This window comes from Colobus angolensis, unplaced genomic scaffold (assembly GCF_000951035.1).
Source record: "Colobus angolensis palliatus isolate OR3802 unplaced genomic scaffold, Cang.pa_1.0 Scaffold102, whole genome shotgun sequence".
NCBI lineage: Eukaryota > Metazoa > Chordata > Mammalia > Primates > Cercopithecidae > Colobus > Colobus angolensis.
In genome coordinates, this window is record NW_012111142.1 from 3036006 (window position 1) to 3053910 (window position 17905).

At 35.1% G+C, this 17905-nt stretch overlaps 1 protein-coding gene across 7 annotated transcripts in view; it reads left to right on the forward strand.

Annotated features, from left to right (window-relative positions):
* Positions 1-17905, forward strand: part of DOCK7 (dedicator of cytokinesis 7) — a 220635-nt gene that overhangs the window by 73675 nt on the left and 129055 nt on the right. For all 7 annotated transcript variants that reach the window (XM_011941023.1, XM_011941032.1, XM_011941041.1 and 4 more), the window contains exons 14-16: positions 8306-8423; positions 11688-11758; positions 16002-16140. In XM_011941023.1, coding sequence (XP_011796413.1) covers positions 8306-8423; positions 11688-11758; positions 16002-16140 — 328 coding nt within the window. The remainder of the gene's footprint in view (positions 1-8305; positions 8424-11687; positions 11759-16001; positions 16141-17905) is intronic.

The window sequence follows — 17905 nt, forward strand, 5'->3', positions numbered from 1 at the left end:
AATGCTTTAGTACAGTAACGCCTTACACATTGTAGAAGCAATGTTTATTGAATGAATAAGAGAATGATAAAATCAACATATAGGGATTTTCCAAGTGCAGAATGTATATGTAGTAGTGATTACCCCCTTTTGATATACTACATTCTTTTTAGAGCAGGGAATTTCTCTTCTCTATGGAAGAAGAGTAGCCCCTTTTTTAGTGCATGGAAGTAACTGAGCACTAGTACCAAAGAGAGACTTTATGAAAGTATTTCCTTCTATATTTATACTGTACTAGAATACTAACACATTTTGCTCAATTTGTGAATTTCTCACAAATAACACTGACAGAGTAGAGGTAATGGTCACGTAGTCTTGGTTTCTAGTATATTGTCTCCTGGTGTAAGTATCTGTATAATTCTTTTCTTAGAGTAATAGGAACGATATTATTGATTATAATTAAAGTAAGTAATTTGCCTAATTATAAACTGCAGAAGCATTTCAACATGGGAAAATACATTGAAAGTAGTAATTTTATAAAGGATTTTCTGCCTGCCTTTTAATACTTCCTGTCTGGGTACACATTGCTAAAAGCAGAATCTGATCTTTGCTTGAACTTGTGCCTATTTAAATAGAACCCTGGTCAAATATAACCAGCAATGTAAAAACTAAAAAATTCTATGCCAAGGAAAATAAGAAACTTGTAAGCAAATGTAGGCCCTAATTTAAGGATTCCTAGTTCCTAGGAACCAGTATAAAAATTTCTTAGCTGTAGAGAATTTTAGGACATTTAAGAGCCTAAATTGTTAAATTCCAAGCAGAACAAAGTCCTTTATCCTACACCAGGCTGTGTAATCTTATGGAGATATGACTTTCAAATAAAATACAAGGTATTTTGGCTCTTTTTTACATAGTATTTAATTTCTTCCTTTTTAACTGTGATAATTTGCTTTTGAATTAATGTTGGACAGGAAGATCCTATTGTATGTTTTATACTGATAACATATCTCAATTAGAACCACTCACCTATCAAGTGTTCAGTTGTCTCATTAGACCATCTTTTTGGACAGTGTAGATCCAGAAGTTAAGTGACCTTTGAAGGAATAATTTTATCTATTTTACTGTTTTGTATGTTCACTATTAACACATTAAGTTTTGTACATATATATTTTTTAATTGAACAGCCATATCTTTGGACATATAAAGATTTTTATTTGTTTGTTTGTTTGTTTATGAGACGGAATTTTGCTCTTTGTTGCCCAGGCTGGAGTGCAGTAGCACAATCTCGGCTCACTGCAACCTCCCCATCCTAGGTTCAAGCGATTCTCCTGTCTCAGCCTCCCGAATAGCTGGAATTACAGGTGCCCCCGACCGCGCCGGGCTAATTTTTGTATTTTTAGTAGATACGAGGTTTCAGCATGTTGGCCAGGCTGGTCTCGAACTCCTGACCTCAGGTGATTCACCCGCCTTGGCCTCCCAGAGTGCTGGGATTACAAGCATGAGCCACTGTGCCCGGCTAAGATTTTTAATGCGCAAAGGACTTCTTGTGAAAACTCAGGTATTTCAAAAACCTATAAAAAAGAAAAATCTTGACTCTTTACTTTTTGGATCTATCATACCAGACCCTTTGAATGACTAACCATACTTTTTTATAACACAAATGGGATCTTGTTATATATAATAGCTCATGAGATATATATTTTTCAGAATCTTAGTATTTTAAAATTTATTTCCTATGAATGTCTATAGAGTTACGACATCCTTTTTAATAGCTGCATACTCCTCTGTTACATACATGAACCTTAATTTAATCAGCCCCCTTTTAATCATTTGTTTCCAATTTTCTAATTATAAACAGTATGTATAGAAAATGCTTTTATGGTGGTGGTGTATGTATATAAATATTTTCATATACATTCATAGATGTTGACTTTTAACTTATGATTGCTTTTGTCAGATTGTCCTTCAGAAGGGTTGTACCAATGTACATCTCGCCAGGAGTATATGAGAGTTCCTCTTTTCCCATATCCTTTACAAATGCTTTTAATGAAAAAGGCAAAAAATGTTGATAAATCTAACAGACAAGTATATATCTAGTTTGTTTTGCTGGCCATCTCTGTTGCCCTCTTTGCAAATTATCTGGGTAGGTATATAATTTGCTCCTCTCCTTGTTACCCTCTTTTTAAGTTTGTCTCTTTCTGACTAATTTTAGGAATTATTTACATATTGTGGATACTAATTCTTTGTTATATATGTAACAAACAATAGTTTTTTTCAGTTTGTCATTTTCTTCTGCCTGTGTTTATGGTATCACTTGTTGTGTATTAATGGATGCTTTAAAATTTATATCTTATAAATGTTCTGGCTTAGGCTAAGAAATGCCTTTCTCACCTGTAAAATCTCGTCTCTTTAAAGCTCTTCTAGTATTTTTGTGGTTTTATTTTTGTTATTTTAGCCTTTGATTAATCTATAATTTATTCTGATGAGATTGAAATATGAATTCATCTTTTTCCTGCTAAGTAGGCAACTACCTCAACATTTTTCATTAATTTACCTTGTTGTTGATTTGAAATTTCTTTGAAGGAGAATTTTAAATGCAAAGTAAAGACCTACTAGATTTACTTGGGAATTTATTAATGGAGTCAGTAGTCAAATGGGAAAGAATTTGGATTCAAAATTCAAAATTGCATGCCTTTCACCTTCAGAGACGAGTTTAAAATTATATTGCTTATGTTGAAAATCAAACATAGTTTATCGATAGTGTTCAGTCAATTTCTATTTAACCTGGAATCTAAACTCCTAGAAGTGTTAAGTAACTAAATTTTTTAATACTGTCTGTACTATTTATTCATTTATTTATTCATTAAATATGAGGCACTATTTAAGGGACTGATAATAGAGCAGTTATACAGATAATAAGGTCCCTGCCCTCATGTTTTGGTTGTATTAGAGGAGAAATAAAAATAAGAAGTAATACATAAATGAACAAGATAATTATAGATTCTGTAAAAGTTCTGAGTGAAGTAACAAAATGGTGTGATGGGGGAAGGGTAAAGGTGAGGCTTTCCTATATTTGAAAGATGGGGAGTAGCAAGTCATGTCCATGCCCACAAAGCAAAGATAGTAGTAATCCAAATGTGGAGATTTGGGAGTGGGAGTGGCAGAGGGAAGCATGCATGGCATGTTTGTTTTTCTGTATGTTTTGCATGTCTATTTCATTTGAAAATCTCTCATTGACATTTGTGAGCAGATTTTTTTGAGTTTTTTTCCTTTTATTATTTTTTATTTTTTAATGTAGATTAATTTTTTAAAAAACTTTTAGGTTTGGGGACACATGTGAAGGTTTATTAGATAAACTCGTGTTATAGGGATTAGTTGTATAGATTATTTCATCACTCAGGTATTAAACCCAGTACCCAATAGTTATCTTTTCTGCTCCTCTCCCTCCCCCACCCTCCCTTCTCAAGTAGACCCCTGTGTCTGTTGTTTCCTTCTTTGTGTTCGTAAGTTCTTATCATTTGGCTCCAACTTATAAGTGAGAACATGCGGTATTTGGTTTTCTCTTACTGCATTAGTTTGCTAAGGATAATGGCCCCCAGCTCCATCCATGTTTTTGCAAGACATGATCTTGTTGTTTTTTATGGTTGCATGGTATTCCCTGTGTACATGTACCACATTTACTTTATTTCTTTATCCAGTCCATCATTGATGAGCATTTAGGTTGATTCCATGTCTTTGCTATTGCGAATGGTGCTGCAGTGAACATTCATGTGCATCTGTCTGTATGGTAGCCTGATTTATATTCCTCTGGGTATATACACAGTAACGGGATTGCTGGGTCGAATGGTAGTTTTGCTCTTTGAGGAATCACCATACTGCTTTCTACAATGGTTAGACTAACTTAGACTCCCCACAACAGTGTATAAGTGTTCCCTTTTCTCCACAACTTCACCAGCATCTGTTGTTATTTTTTTACTTTTTCATAATAGCCATTCTGACTGGTGTGAGATGGTATCTTATTGTGGTTTTGAATTGCATTTCTCTCATGATCAGTGATGTTGAGCTTTTTTTCATATGCTCGTTGGCTGCATGTGTATCTTCTTTTGAGAAATGTCTGTTCATGTACTTTGTGGACAGATTCTTTAATCCCAGGTCCTTGTCTGGCTACAATATAATTCTGTGTTCACAGCATTGATCATACTACATTATTATCATTATTTGCTTGTCTGATTTCCCCTCTAGACCATGAGTTCTCTGAAGTTAAGGACTTCATTTTTTATCTCCATATTCTCAGTATCTATCACACTGTGGATACTCAATAAACGTTACAATGAGGAATTATAGACATACTTCAGATTAATATATTATCATGTGCTTTGCATTCTGTTCTTTCCCACCATCTCCTCAGGAATCTTACATTCTTGTTCTAGTATATGCAGACTCTGTCTCAACTAAATTTTTTTCACAAGGATGTAATCAAGATCAAACCTTTCTTATTTTAAAAGACTTCCAAAATTCCCATATTCTGTCTCCAATTACTACATTATATTTTTCCCCTTCACAGCTACTTTTAAGAATTTCATTTTATTTTATTACCTCCTTTTTACTCCTGAACCTACTTTTATCTGTTTGCAGCCTGAGATTTTCAGTGACTTTCATTTTGCTAAACCCTGTTGAATTTTTTCAGTACTTGCCTAACTCTTGAGTAGCATTTAATATTTAATTATTTCATTTTTCTTATATTTTCTTGCTTTGGTTTCCATGTCATTGTACTCTCATAGTTTTCTTTCTTCTGTATGAGTGCCTTTCCGGTCTTCTTTGCAGACTTGTCTGTCTCTGTCTGAACATAGAATCTTGGAATTCCTTAAGATGCCATTCTTAGAACAACACAGATGAGTAATTGATATACTTTTAATCCGTTCATAGCTGGTATCCTTGAGAATAACTCTCATCTTGGGAAAAATTATATATAGATGCAAGACAGAAAAGATTAAGTAAAAACTTTATAGTCCTGAATTTGAATTGGAAATATCAGTATGAAGTCAGGATACTTTTTTTTGGTAAAAACAATTCCCCCCCAGCTCTTTATAACTGAAATCATCTAGAAACAGTGACCAGTCCGCAATGAATGCTCACATTATGGTTTGAAAAAAAAAATGTTTCTTAAGAAAACTACAGCTTCTTGGTAAAATCACTGACTCCAGGTCTGGGGAAAAAAAAGTAAGAAGAGTCTGGAACATCTTGTCATAACAGATAATTGTCACAGACTACTACAATTGAATCAAAAACCAGCTTGCATTATTTTTTTCATTTGCCAAAGATGGGACAATTTAATCATCTATAAGGATAATAACTATAATATACTGAGATTCATCAAATATGTTTCATCCGTGAGTTTATAAATGATGCTAAAAAATAAGATGTAATTGAACCTTTTTGGAGGATTGTAGTACACCAATGTATAATTTTGCAAACTGGCAGATAATGGAAAAGAATCAAGCATTTATTCCTGCCTCTCATATAATGGTTCACTGGCAAAGCAAATAGTAGATGAGGGAAAGCACTCTTCATAAGTGTGCTCCAGATGTAAAATTAAAAAGAAATGATAGAATATTACCGTTTGGCAACCTGAATGAATTAATGGATTTAGGCGGGCTAGGCACTGTGGCTTGTGCCTGTAATCTCAGCATTTTGGGAGGCCAAGATGGGAGAATCACTTGAGCCCAGGAGTTTAAGACCAGCCTGATCAACATAGTGAGACCCCATCTCTACAAAAAGTAGAAAAATTAGCCCAGTGTGATGACACGTGCCTGTAGTCCCAGCTACTTAGGAGGCTGAGGCGGAAGGATCACTTTAGGCCAGGAGTTCAAGGCTGCAGTGAGGTATGATCACACCACTGCACTTCAGAAGGCCTGAGCGACAGAGTGAGACCTTGTCTCTTAAAAAAAATAATAAATTTTAGCCGGGCGCGGTGGCTCAAGCCTGTAATCCCAGCACTTTGGGAGGCCGAGACGGGCGGATCATGAGGTCAGGAGATCGAGACCATCCTGGCTAACACGGTGAAACCCCGTCTCTACTAAAAAATACAAAAAGCTAGCCGGACGAGGTGGCTGGCGCCTGTAGTCCCAGCTACTCGGGAGGCTGAGGCAGGAGAATGCTGTAAACCCGGGAGGCGGAGCTTGCAGTGAGCTGAGATCCGGCCACTGCACTCCAGCCCGGGCGACAGAGCGAGACTCCGTCTCAAAAAAAAATAATAATAATAATAATAAATTTTAAAAATAAAAAAATGGATTTAGGCATTGATCATCATTGTCTACTAATTTCACAAAAGGAAGCAACCAAGTATTTCCTGAAAAAATAACATAGTATCCTTTACAAAGTGATCTTCCTGAAAAAAATTCTAACCTCAATGTGACTAAGGCTCTGGATTCAACTCTCAATTTACAAAAACCACAGTAGAATATCTCAAATGACACTACAGGGGTGCGATCAGTAAAATCTAGGCTCTGGAAAATCTACACAGAAACAATTCACTTTCTTCAACAAATAAATCACAAGGCTAGAAAAGATGGGGGATCTTATACATGAAAAGACATCCCCATACTAGGTACCTATTTTTTCCTCCTATAGGGCTTTTGCGTGCCTGTCGTGTAACACTGTGTTGTTTTGAAGCGGTCTGTGTATAGGCATTTTTATCCCGTTATACTATGTTCCTCAAGACCAGGGAGTGATTTCTTAATCCTACTATTTATTTTCCTAGTGCCCACCACAATGCCTGACATTTATTGAAGCAATCAGTAAATGTTTTCTTTATACATTTTACTTGATGATTTCAGTGGTTGGTCAGTCACAGTCAACTTTGATCTTAAGTTCTTTAGATTAGCAAGCTAACCAGTCATAACAGTTTCATATTTGCCTTTTATACTTTTTGACTCTTTTGAGCACAACTGATTCTTCTCCATTTTTTTAGTACTTCTAGATGGTGTGCTTATTGTCAAAGACATTCCCATCCTCTAGCATGGAAATTACTTTATTGCTTTTTCTAATTGTAAAGATCATGTATTTTCACTGTAAAATTTTAAATAAAGTATAAAAATGAAAACCATTACTATTAAGTAAAACACACTCAAGCCATCATTATTATTTTTTAGAAATAAGATTTTATCCATTCTCTCTCTCTGCCTTCCCCCACACCCCCATACAGAGTTTTCCACAAATAGGGTAATGCCACTACACATCCTGCTCTGGAACCTGCTTCTCCCTGACCCTGTGTCCCATTCAATATGCCTAGGTATCTCTTTCTACATCAGTAAATATGGCTGTACATTGTCAGTTTGAGGATACATGATATTCCTTCTTATTAATATATGTTAACCAACTCAGTGCTGATGAATATTGTGTTTCTTTGTAATTTTGTGTAATCATTCTCTTATGGAACATGATCATTTGTACATGTGTGCAGTTTTCTTCTCAGGTTAGAGGTGTGTGTGTTGTGTTCATTTAAAATTTCTATATTGCCCTACCACTCTTCAGGATATTTAGACCTGTTTTCATTGCCCCAGCAGTTGATTAGCAAGGTTGTATTATACTCAACGTCTTGTTCATTGGCTATAAGCACTAGTCTTCAGGTAAAGTAACTCTTAATTTTTTTTTTTTTTTTAAGCTCTTTGGTGTCTTTTCTTGAATTATTTCTCTTCTGTGTGTTGGCAGTGAGGACTATTAAAGTTTGTCTATGATAAAGATCATAAGCTGGACAAGAATTCAAACAAATACAAATTAGGATGTTATTGTCTTGTAGTAACTACCTAACTCTATTATACCCATCATATTGTAATGCATTTTTGAAAAATAATGTGGAATATTATACCTCTTAAATTCTTAATCACATTTATACAAAAGCCACATTTATAAATGTCATCGTATTTATATGTGCTTGGGGGAACTAAGATAATATTATAACTATTTTTTAACTTAATAATGTTTCAGTCCATATTCATTTATTCCATAAGCCTCTTGTAGAGTGAAGATAATGAGTTTTGAGGTCTGACTGACCTGTACTCTGATTTCAGCTTTGTCATTTACTTGGTTGTATATGAAGATCAATTAATTTTTCTGAATCTCAGTTTATCTGCAAAATTGGGACGTGTTTGCTGTGTATTTGAATGATTGCTCTCAAAAGAAAATAAAACATCACATGTTAAATAGTTAGCATAATGGCTAGCCAATATCTGTAATTCAGCATTTGCTCACTTATTTTGTGGTATTTTGTGAGTGATACATAGTGTTTTTTAGATTTGTGTTTACTATCTTGCTGTTGCTTTCACAGGAATCTTCTCTACATATACCCTCAGAGTCTTAATTTTGCCAATCGTCAAGGTTCTGCTAGAAATATAACGGTGAAAGTCCAGTTTATGTATGGAGAGGATCCAAGCAATGCCATGCCGGTAAGAAATGTTCGTTTACTTTTCTAATTTTTTGTATACAGTTCAAATAGACTTTTTTCTTTCTTTTTGGTTGGCAGCTCCAACCTGGAAATTAATGTGATCTTTCAAACCAAATTTCTAACTGCATTACTTTCTGTATAGAGATAGTAATGATATTACTTAAAGACTAACTTGTTTTTGAAGACTTGGTATATGTTAGGCACTCCTAGAAATACAAAGATGAATAAGACTTGTAATACAGAGGATATAAAATGAATACATATAAATCTAAAATAGTAGTTTTCAAAAGAGAGTTAGATCAATATCACCTAGAGAACTGTATCAAAGTAGAGATACCTTTTCTGTACTTTTGGCGTCTATGATTCTTATTCTCCTCAACTCCCTTTAGAATGTAAGGCCAACTAGGGGAGGTGGGAAGTGATGTGTGGTATATGAGGCTGCGTTATAGTTTGAAAATGCTCCGCAGGTGATTTAGTATGTGTGGCTTTCCCACCTTGGTTGACAGACTCTGGCATTAGTTCTCAATCTTGGCTGCACATTAGATTCACCTGGGGAGCTTTTCAAACATACCAGTGCTCAGGCTGAATCTCATTTAAATTAAATCGTAATCTCTGGGATTGAACCAGATTTCAGTATTTTTAAGTCTCACCAGGGATTACATTTTGCAGACAATGTTGAGGATCAAGCTATGTGCTAATTATTAGAAGACTGATATAGGGATTCAAAGGAATAGGTAGGTGTTCAGAGGTGGGAGAGAATGCTTTACTGAGGTAAGAAGCATCTCGTGGAAGAGGTACTTTTGTGCTGAAATCAAAGGTCATTAAAATGTTAATAGCAGTGTGTTTGGAGAGTGGGGAAAGGAAAGCATTTCAAGTTGGGAAATGCCCATGAACCGTAATGACAGTGGTGAGTTGCCAGTGAACCAGAGCACTGGAAGAAAAATCAGAAATAGTAGATGGAGACCAGACTAGAGATTCTTCAATGTCCAAATTGTCATTCAGGATTTGTGGGACACTAATAAATGCAAGTTTCATGAGAGTGAATTTTTGGCTCAGCCGAAGTTAGTAATATATGGAATAGAAACATGCTATTGCTATAGATGCTCAACCTCTGAGAACCCTAGTGGGATGAAAATGAGCTAAGAATAGGTGCATTGTTAATAGTCTTATTTTATCCTTCCATGTCCATCTTTTAATGAAGTTCTTCTGATTTTCCACATACTAGGAAAGATACGTTTTCTTCTACCCTATTGCCTCGGTTACATCAACATTTGTATATCTCCTTGACATAGTGAGCACAAATTATTCATCTTTGTATTCTCCTATGGCATTTTTTTCAGTTTATTGCATATACTACATACTGAATAAATATTTGTTGAATAATTGTAGAACTTATTTTTGAGGTTTGGAATTCACATTTCATGTTTTATACTAGTTTATTTCTGCTGAAGGAATGAATGTACTATGATAGTTGATGAAAAGATACTAGATTGTGAAAATAGATGCTTGGTCAGCCTATGTGTGAGTTGCCATATAAATTTGAGCATGTGACAGATGTAGTATATGTAGAATAATCTACTTTTATTGTTTACCTAACAGACTCTTTCTTGTCTTATCATATATGTGGCCTCCTCTACAGAGCCCCAGCTGCACCCATCCTATCCTGGCAGTTAGACCACTCCCTCTTTGGTGCTACCATAGCATCTTCTCACTTCTTTCATGGAACTTTATCACTTTATAATTCTATATTTATTTCTTAATCTCGCCCATTAGATTGTGAGCTCCTTGAGAGCAGGGATGATGTCTTACTCCTATCTATATCTTGACTCCTATCACATTTTTGGATAAATAATTAATGCTCAGTCTATATTACTGAATGATTAAAAATACATGTCAGATGGTCAAAAAAGGAACACTGTCTGCTTTATGTCATTCATATTATGAAAGTAAACAAGTTTTGTGAAAAGTGATAGCATCTCAGAGGGAAATAAAGGTATTGCATTTCTTTTACTTGTGTGTTATTAGTCATATGAAAATACAATGTTTTTATGTGTGAAGTGGCTGATTTGAAAGAGTATATAAACAGAGACATACTGTGTTTGCTTTTTTTTTTTTAAAAAAAAGGACTGTTTAAATGGGTCCTAAGATAAATTTTTGATAATGTAATACTGACATAATAAAATCGTGAACTTCATAATTCTGGCACAGGAACAATTTATGAAAACATACTAAGGTATTTGTAAATTGAGGAAATTATATATATGTTAGGAAAGTCATAATTATTACACTTGTATATACCCTTAAAATAACAGAGCCTGCTTGAAATGTTTTAAAAAGAAACAGAAATACCTGCTAATATGCCTTTCTAATTAAGGATGATGCCAATTAATCTCTTTATATAAATAATAAACTTCGAGTTGTTTTACCAGTTGTGTTGATGGAAGTGTGCTGACAGGTTCACACATCTATTCAAGCATGTGTAAAGATGGCTATACAGACTTTAAAAGTTTAATCTCTGGCTAGATAACACTGCAAGTGTGTCTCACCTAGGAATTATTGCTATAACCTTGAGGTTGAGCCATTTATCTAATCAGCTGCTCTAACCACAGTATTCCTGTTATTACTCCAGAATTCAAGAGACAGATATACAAGACTGAATTACTTTACCTATAAACTTATTCCAAAAGTAATATTGTATTCTTTTTAACATAGTGGATTAAAAAATATATGTATGCAAAAATATAAGAATGGAGCTCCTCCTCTATTGTAGAGTAGCTTGAAGGAAATATTAGAAGCAAAGGATCATAGCTTGACCTAAAATAGGATTTCTGATATCATATATAATTTATATTTGACTTTCAGAATGACTCTGCTGTTTTAGTGTTGAAGCCAACAATTTGTATAGTAGGTTTATGCCACTATTTATATTTCTTATATAAGTTCCAAATAATATACTACATCTGATTAAAAGTGAATTCTTCACCTTCTTTAAGAAAAAGGAAAGAAATGTATCTAATTTCCAGTAGATATAAATAAAATTGATAGAAACTTTCAAAATGTTTGAATGTCAGATGGGTCTGTTGAAAAGAAACTTATAGTTAAGCAATTGAACTTTTTGATGAACGTCAGTAGGCACATTGTTCTTCATTGGGCTGATTTTGCCCATTTTTCTCAAATAGTTATTAAATCAGACAAATTCTTACATAGGTATGAAACATCCAGCATTTACTACAACAAAGTTTCAACATGCTGTTATTTGTTTCAGGTAATCTTTGGTAAATCTAGCTGTTCAGAATTTTCAAAGGAAGCCTATACAGCCGTAGTATATCATAACAGGTACTGAATTCAAATATTTCTTTCAAAGTTACTCACTTCTCAGTGGCATTGTTAGCACTCACATTAGTGTGTTTACCAAATGCTTTGCTGCACTAAATGTGCCAAATTCAAGGCTGACATCAGAGTTATAATTTTCAACCTGTGGATGCACAGCCATTCTCTATTGACATCTCAAATATGACTTTGTACACCAACATCTTTTCTATCGAATTCTCTGATCCTTTCATTTTTATTATATTGTTACTGATTATCATTGTGGCCTCTGGTCCTTTGGTCTTTCCCAGTTATTTCCACCTGACAGTTTGTAGTAACTTAACCCTTTACTAAACTTGAACACATTAGTCAGTTAAATTGGTGATGCTACCAGTATCCATTAATTCTTTGATTTAGCGACTTGCCATTTTTCTTCCTTGAGAAATTGCTAACTTTGGATAACCTTTAATTTCTGCTTTCTTTTTGGGGGGATTATTGAATACTGTTGGAGAAAAATCACAAAATTGTATTAATCAGGACTATCACAAATTGATGTTGTATCATATGATAGGGCTATAGTAATTCATTTTATCTTTTTTTTGGCCTCAGCTCTTTTGTAGTCTTATTGTCATTGTTTTTTTGTTTTTTGTTTTTAAAACTTTGCCCTCATTTAGCAATAGCTACAGCAGTTTCTTCTAGCTCCTACTTCTTTTCTGTGTGCTTTACTCTCAGCATTCCTGTTTATTAAGACCATCCAACTTGAGATGTTCCATCAGCTTTTCTACTCTTCATCTCAAATTCTCTATACTGATTTGCCTTTCCTTCTGCTTCATGGGAAATGATGGCCTACTCCCTGGTAAATGTGAATCTTTTCACCCCTGCTTTCAAATGATCCTTTTGACCTCTTTCAGAATATAAGTCAATCATTTATTCTGTTTCTTGCAGCATTAGTCTCCTGCTTCATTGGCTCTGTCTCTTATTCTCAAAAAGAAGCTTCTGTTTCCATACTTACAAACACAACAATCCTTTCTCAGTGCTGTTGTATAGTATGTGTTTTCCTCACCCTTCTTAAAACTTTCCTCTTATCTTTATGTTATGGCCTTGTCTTGGACTTCCTTCTACCTCTTTGAACACTTCTTTTTTTTTCTGTAGTATTCTTTTTCCCGTAAGTGTAAGGCATTCCACACAAAACACTAAAGTTTTGCCCTTAACTCTCGTTCTTAATATATTGTTTTCTTAAATAATCGTACATGTATCTCTCATAGTTACATTCAGTGAAAATGCTACCGCCTTAATGTTTATGTGGATTGTTTCCAATTCTGTTTTTAGTCATACCTTCCTTTTGAAATACAGATACATATTTTTAGTGGCCTATTGGACATGCTCATTTGGATGCCCTGCTGTCTTCTCTGTGTTCATGTATCTATCCCTGACTCTTGTCCTGACCCTATGTCTTTCTTACTCTCCATTTTTACTAATGGTACCACCATTTTTCCAGATACTCTGGCTCAAAATTTAAGACATCTTTGTCTTTCCTCTTTAATATTCAATAATCTGTTAAGTCTTGCTGATTTCCTTTCTGCTTTATTACTAAACATATCCTGTGCTGTCCTGTTTCTGGGCCATTCTTGGTTTTTTTTTCTATTATAATATCAAATCCCTTTATTTATTGAACTCCTACTCATTCTTCAAGGTCCATATCAAATATTATCTCCTAAGTTACAATTTCCTGATCTCTAACTTGAAGTAATCTGTTCAGCTCTGTTCTTGAAGCACATAACCCTATATGCTGTATACCAGGGGTCGGCAAACATTTTCTACAAAGGACTGGATGGTATATATTTTAGGCCTGTGGTTATATGGTCTCTCTTGCAACCATTCATCTATGCCATTATAGTGCAAAAACAGCCATAGACAGTAAGAGATGTTACAAGTAAATGGGTATAGCTGTGTTTCAATAAAGCTTTATTTATGGACATTGAAATTTGAATTTCATATAATTTTCACATATTGTGAAATAGCATTATTCTTTTTTACCCCCATTTAAAAATGTAAAAACCATTCTTAGTTTGCAGGCTATACAAAACCAGGCAGTGAACTATTTTTAGCTCATAGGCCATAGTTTGCCAACCCCTGTTTTATAGCATAGCTATTGATATATGTGTGTCTTATTTATATTCCTACTAAGTTGCATACTTTTTCAGGGTAGTTGTTTTTTAATGTTCATCTTTAACACCACTACAAAAGTAATGCAATGTTTAGCCAAAGGTGGGCAATTAAACCTACTTATTGAATGAATAACTCTCTTAGATATTTAATTTTCAACAAAAGTCTTCACATTATGTGATTTTTAGGACAGAAGTGAACTAAAACACTGAATACCAGGAAATGTATTGATAAAGAAGATAGTAATTTCTAAAAATTATCCCATTTTATTACTAGGTCTTTTTTTTGTTGTTTGCAGCATCAGTGGAATTAAAATGACTATGCCATCTGACATTGTTGGTAAACTCAGCTTTCTCATAATTCAGTGGTGATTGGTGGGATTAGTAATAAGATGCCTAGTGTCTTTTTTTTTTTCACCAAAGTCATCAAGTTCTCAGATGGCTAACATTAGCTATCTTTCTTGTTTATTATCAAAAGCCTTGTTCTACTTAATATTCCTTTGTTCAAGTCTATACCTGTTAATGTTTTTGAGGCTTATTTGAGATGGAAGGATATTTGACCTATTAACATCTAAGGAAGAAAACCTGATTGATGGGACAGACCTCGCTTTAAGGATAGTTGGAGCAATATGGTTTGGTTGCGTTTTTGTTGAATATAATTCTGAGAGACACTCATTGAATATGGAAGGTTGGAATGCTAAGGTTTTATCCCTTTGTGTTATGAATAGCAGCCATGCTTTTCTACAAAAGTGCCCTCTTGGGATTATTCTCAGTGAATATTGAGAAGAAAGTGTCATTGGTGTGATCAAACAAGATATTTGTTGTATTCTTAAGAGTCTGGAAGCGCTTCTAAACTAAGACAAATGCAGTTTGTGGGCGTTTCCTGATTTCACTGGGTTTTTTGTTTATTTTAGCGGTCAATTCTAGTCCATGTTTTGGTAACTTTTTTTATTTCTCCGACGAGATGGTTGATGTAAGACAGTCTATAGAGCAAAACTAGATCTTTTTTTTAAAAATATTTTATTTTATTTATGTTTTGTCTCATTCTGTCACCTAGGCCGGAGTGCAGTGGCAGGATCATAGCTCACTGCTGCCTTGAACTCCTGGACTCAAGTGATCCTCTCATCTCAGCCTCCCAAGTAGCTAGGACTTGTTTTTTTTTTTTTTTTTTTTTTTTGTAGAGATGAGTCTGGCTATGTTATGTAGACTGGTCTCAAACTCCTGACTCCAAGTAATCCTGACACCACAGCCTCCCAAAGTGCTGGGATTACAGGTGTGAGTCACTACACCTGGCCTCCAGTGTGATATTTTGATATTAAGTTGTCTAAAGATGCCTTTTTAACCACTTTGTTTACAAATTAGTTTTTTTACACATTAGTTTTAATATGAAAGCATACTCCTATGTAGGGAAAATGTTTTGTGAATTGTTTATCAGAATTGGCTCATAAATATAGAACTCCCTACCTTAGTGTTTTTTTTTTTTTTTTTTTTTGAGACAGAGTCTCCCTGTGTCGCCCAGGCTGGAGTGCAGTGGTGTGATCTCAGCTCACTGCAAGCTCTGCCTCCCAGGTTCATGCCATTCTCCTGCCTCAGCCTCCTGAGTAGCTGGGACTACAGGTGCCTGCCACCACGCCTGGCTAATTTTTTTTGTATTTTTAGTAGAGATGGGGTTTCACCATGTTTGCTAGGATGGTCTTGATCTCCTGACCTTGTGATCCACCTGCCTCGGCCTCCCAAAGTGCTAGGATTACAGTCGTGAGCCACCGTGCCCTGTCAGTGTCCTCTTTTGTACAGCTTCCAATCTAATGGAGATCTCAAGATCAAGGTGGTGATTATTAATGAACTTTCAAACAGTAGGATTACTCAGCCTATTAAGAAAAATGGGATGAGAAGTTTCAGAAACAGTGGCAGCTCTCTTTTATGGAAGTAGGATTTAGTTATTTAGAGATTGGGGATAAAGAAAAACATTTTGGACTAGAGGAAAAATTAAACATGAATCTTAAAATTTTTAAATTATTCAAATATACAAATATATTATTTATTTTGGACAAGTTACTGACTGTTGTGTTTTTTTGTTTTTTTGTTTTTTGTTTTTTTGTGTGAAGGTCTCCTGATTTTCATGAAGAAATCAAGGTTAAGCTTCCTGCTACTTTAACTGACCATCATCACTTGCTTTTTACTTTTTATCATGTTAGTTGTCAACAAAAACAAAATACTCCTCTTGAAACACCAGTTGGATATACGGTAAGTCTTTTTGGTTGAATATTTAGATCAAAGAGCTAAAACAATGGTGATATTTAAGATACAGTTGATATTTCTTGTCAGTTTTTGTTTTCTTTCTGTTTTTCTTTTTCTTTTTTTTTTTCCCTGAGATGCAGTCTCACTCTGTCACCCAGGCTGGAGTGCAGTGGCATGATCTTGGCTCACTGCAAGCTCCGCCTCCTGGGTTCCCACCATTCTCCTACCTCAGCCTCCTGAGTAGCTGGGACTACAGGCACCCACCACCATGCCCAGCTAATTTTTTTTTGTATTTTTAGTAGAGACGGGGGTTTCACTGTGTTAGCCAGGATGGTCTCCATCTACTGACCTCGTGATCTGCCCGCCTCGGCCTCCCAAAGTGCTGGGATTACAGGCGTGAGCCACCGCACCTGGCCTTCTTTTTCTTTTTTTTGTTTTCTTTTAGACAGAGTCTCTGTCTCCCAGGCTGGATTGCGGTGGCGCAATCTTGGCTCACTGCAACCTCCGTTTCCTGGGTTCAAGCAGTTCTCCTCTCTCAGCCTCCTGAATAGCTGGGATTACAGGTGCCCTCCACCATGTCCAACTAATTTTTGTGTATTTTCAGTAGAGATGGGGTTTCACCATGTTTGCCAGGTTGGTCTCAAACTCTTGGCTTCAAGTGATCCACCTGCCTTGGCCTCCCAAAGTGCTAGGATTATAGGTGTGAACCATGGCGCCTGGCTTGTTTCTTGTTATTTGAATATTCCCTGTCTGATTCCCCATAGTTATGAAGTTGCATTGATTAGGAAAAGCCATTATAACAAGAAAATGGCCATTAATGTAATTAGCTAATGTAATTAATTGATTTATTAACTAGCATGTATAAACACTTGGGTGTTAGTCCTGATTATTAGGTGTATACCCAACAATGAAGCATAAATATAATAGGTTCACTGACTCTTCAGCAGATAATGATTTTAATATAAAATGAGTAAAAGAGAATATTGGAGAAAAATTAAAACCCTTGTGTCTTTTTCAAAATTATGATTTCCAGCCTGGGCAGCATGACAAAACCCCATCTCTACCAAAAATAAAACAATTAGCTAGGTGTGGTGGCGTGCACCTGTGATCCCAGCTGCTAGGGAGGCTGAGATGGGAGGATTGCTTGAGCCTGGGAGGCAGAGGTTGCAGTGAGCCAAGATCATGCCACTGCACTCCGGCCTGGGTAACAGAGTGAGACCTTGTCTCAAAAATAAAAATAAAAATAAAAAATAAATTACTACGATTGAATTGCAAAGATAAACCTAAGATGAAGGACATCATTGTATGGTGTAACACAATTCTGTCAGAAAAATTACGCTTTCAGCCAAAAGAGAAAAGCTAACATTTGATTCATTATTTTTGTCTCTGGCAATTTGTGACATGAGTTTTGCTCTAACTGTAAGACAATAAATTTATGATCATACTTTTTTTTTCTAGGATTCCTATCTAATCAATTATTTCTTTCACTATTTACATTGAAATGATTATCTCAGTTTTAAAATATATTTACTTTATGGCTTTTTTCTAAGACTGACTTTTTGCCTCAGATTTTAATATTGCATGGTTAGTAATAATAATGTTTTGAGGATCTCCTGCTTAATAAAATTTCATTAGGGAAACTTCTCTTTAGAGGAATTATGAAGGCCTATTATTATTATTACTTATATAATTAAATCCCTTAATGTTTGATGATATGAGACAAATTTGGCTTGTACCAAGTTCTTAAAACGTGCTTTCTAAGTAAGTATTT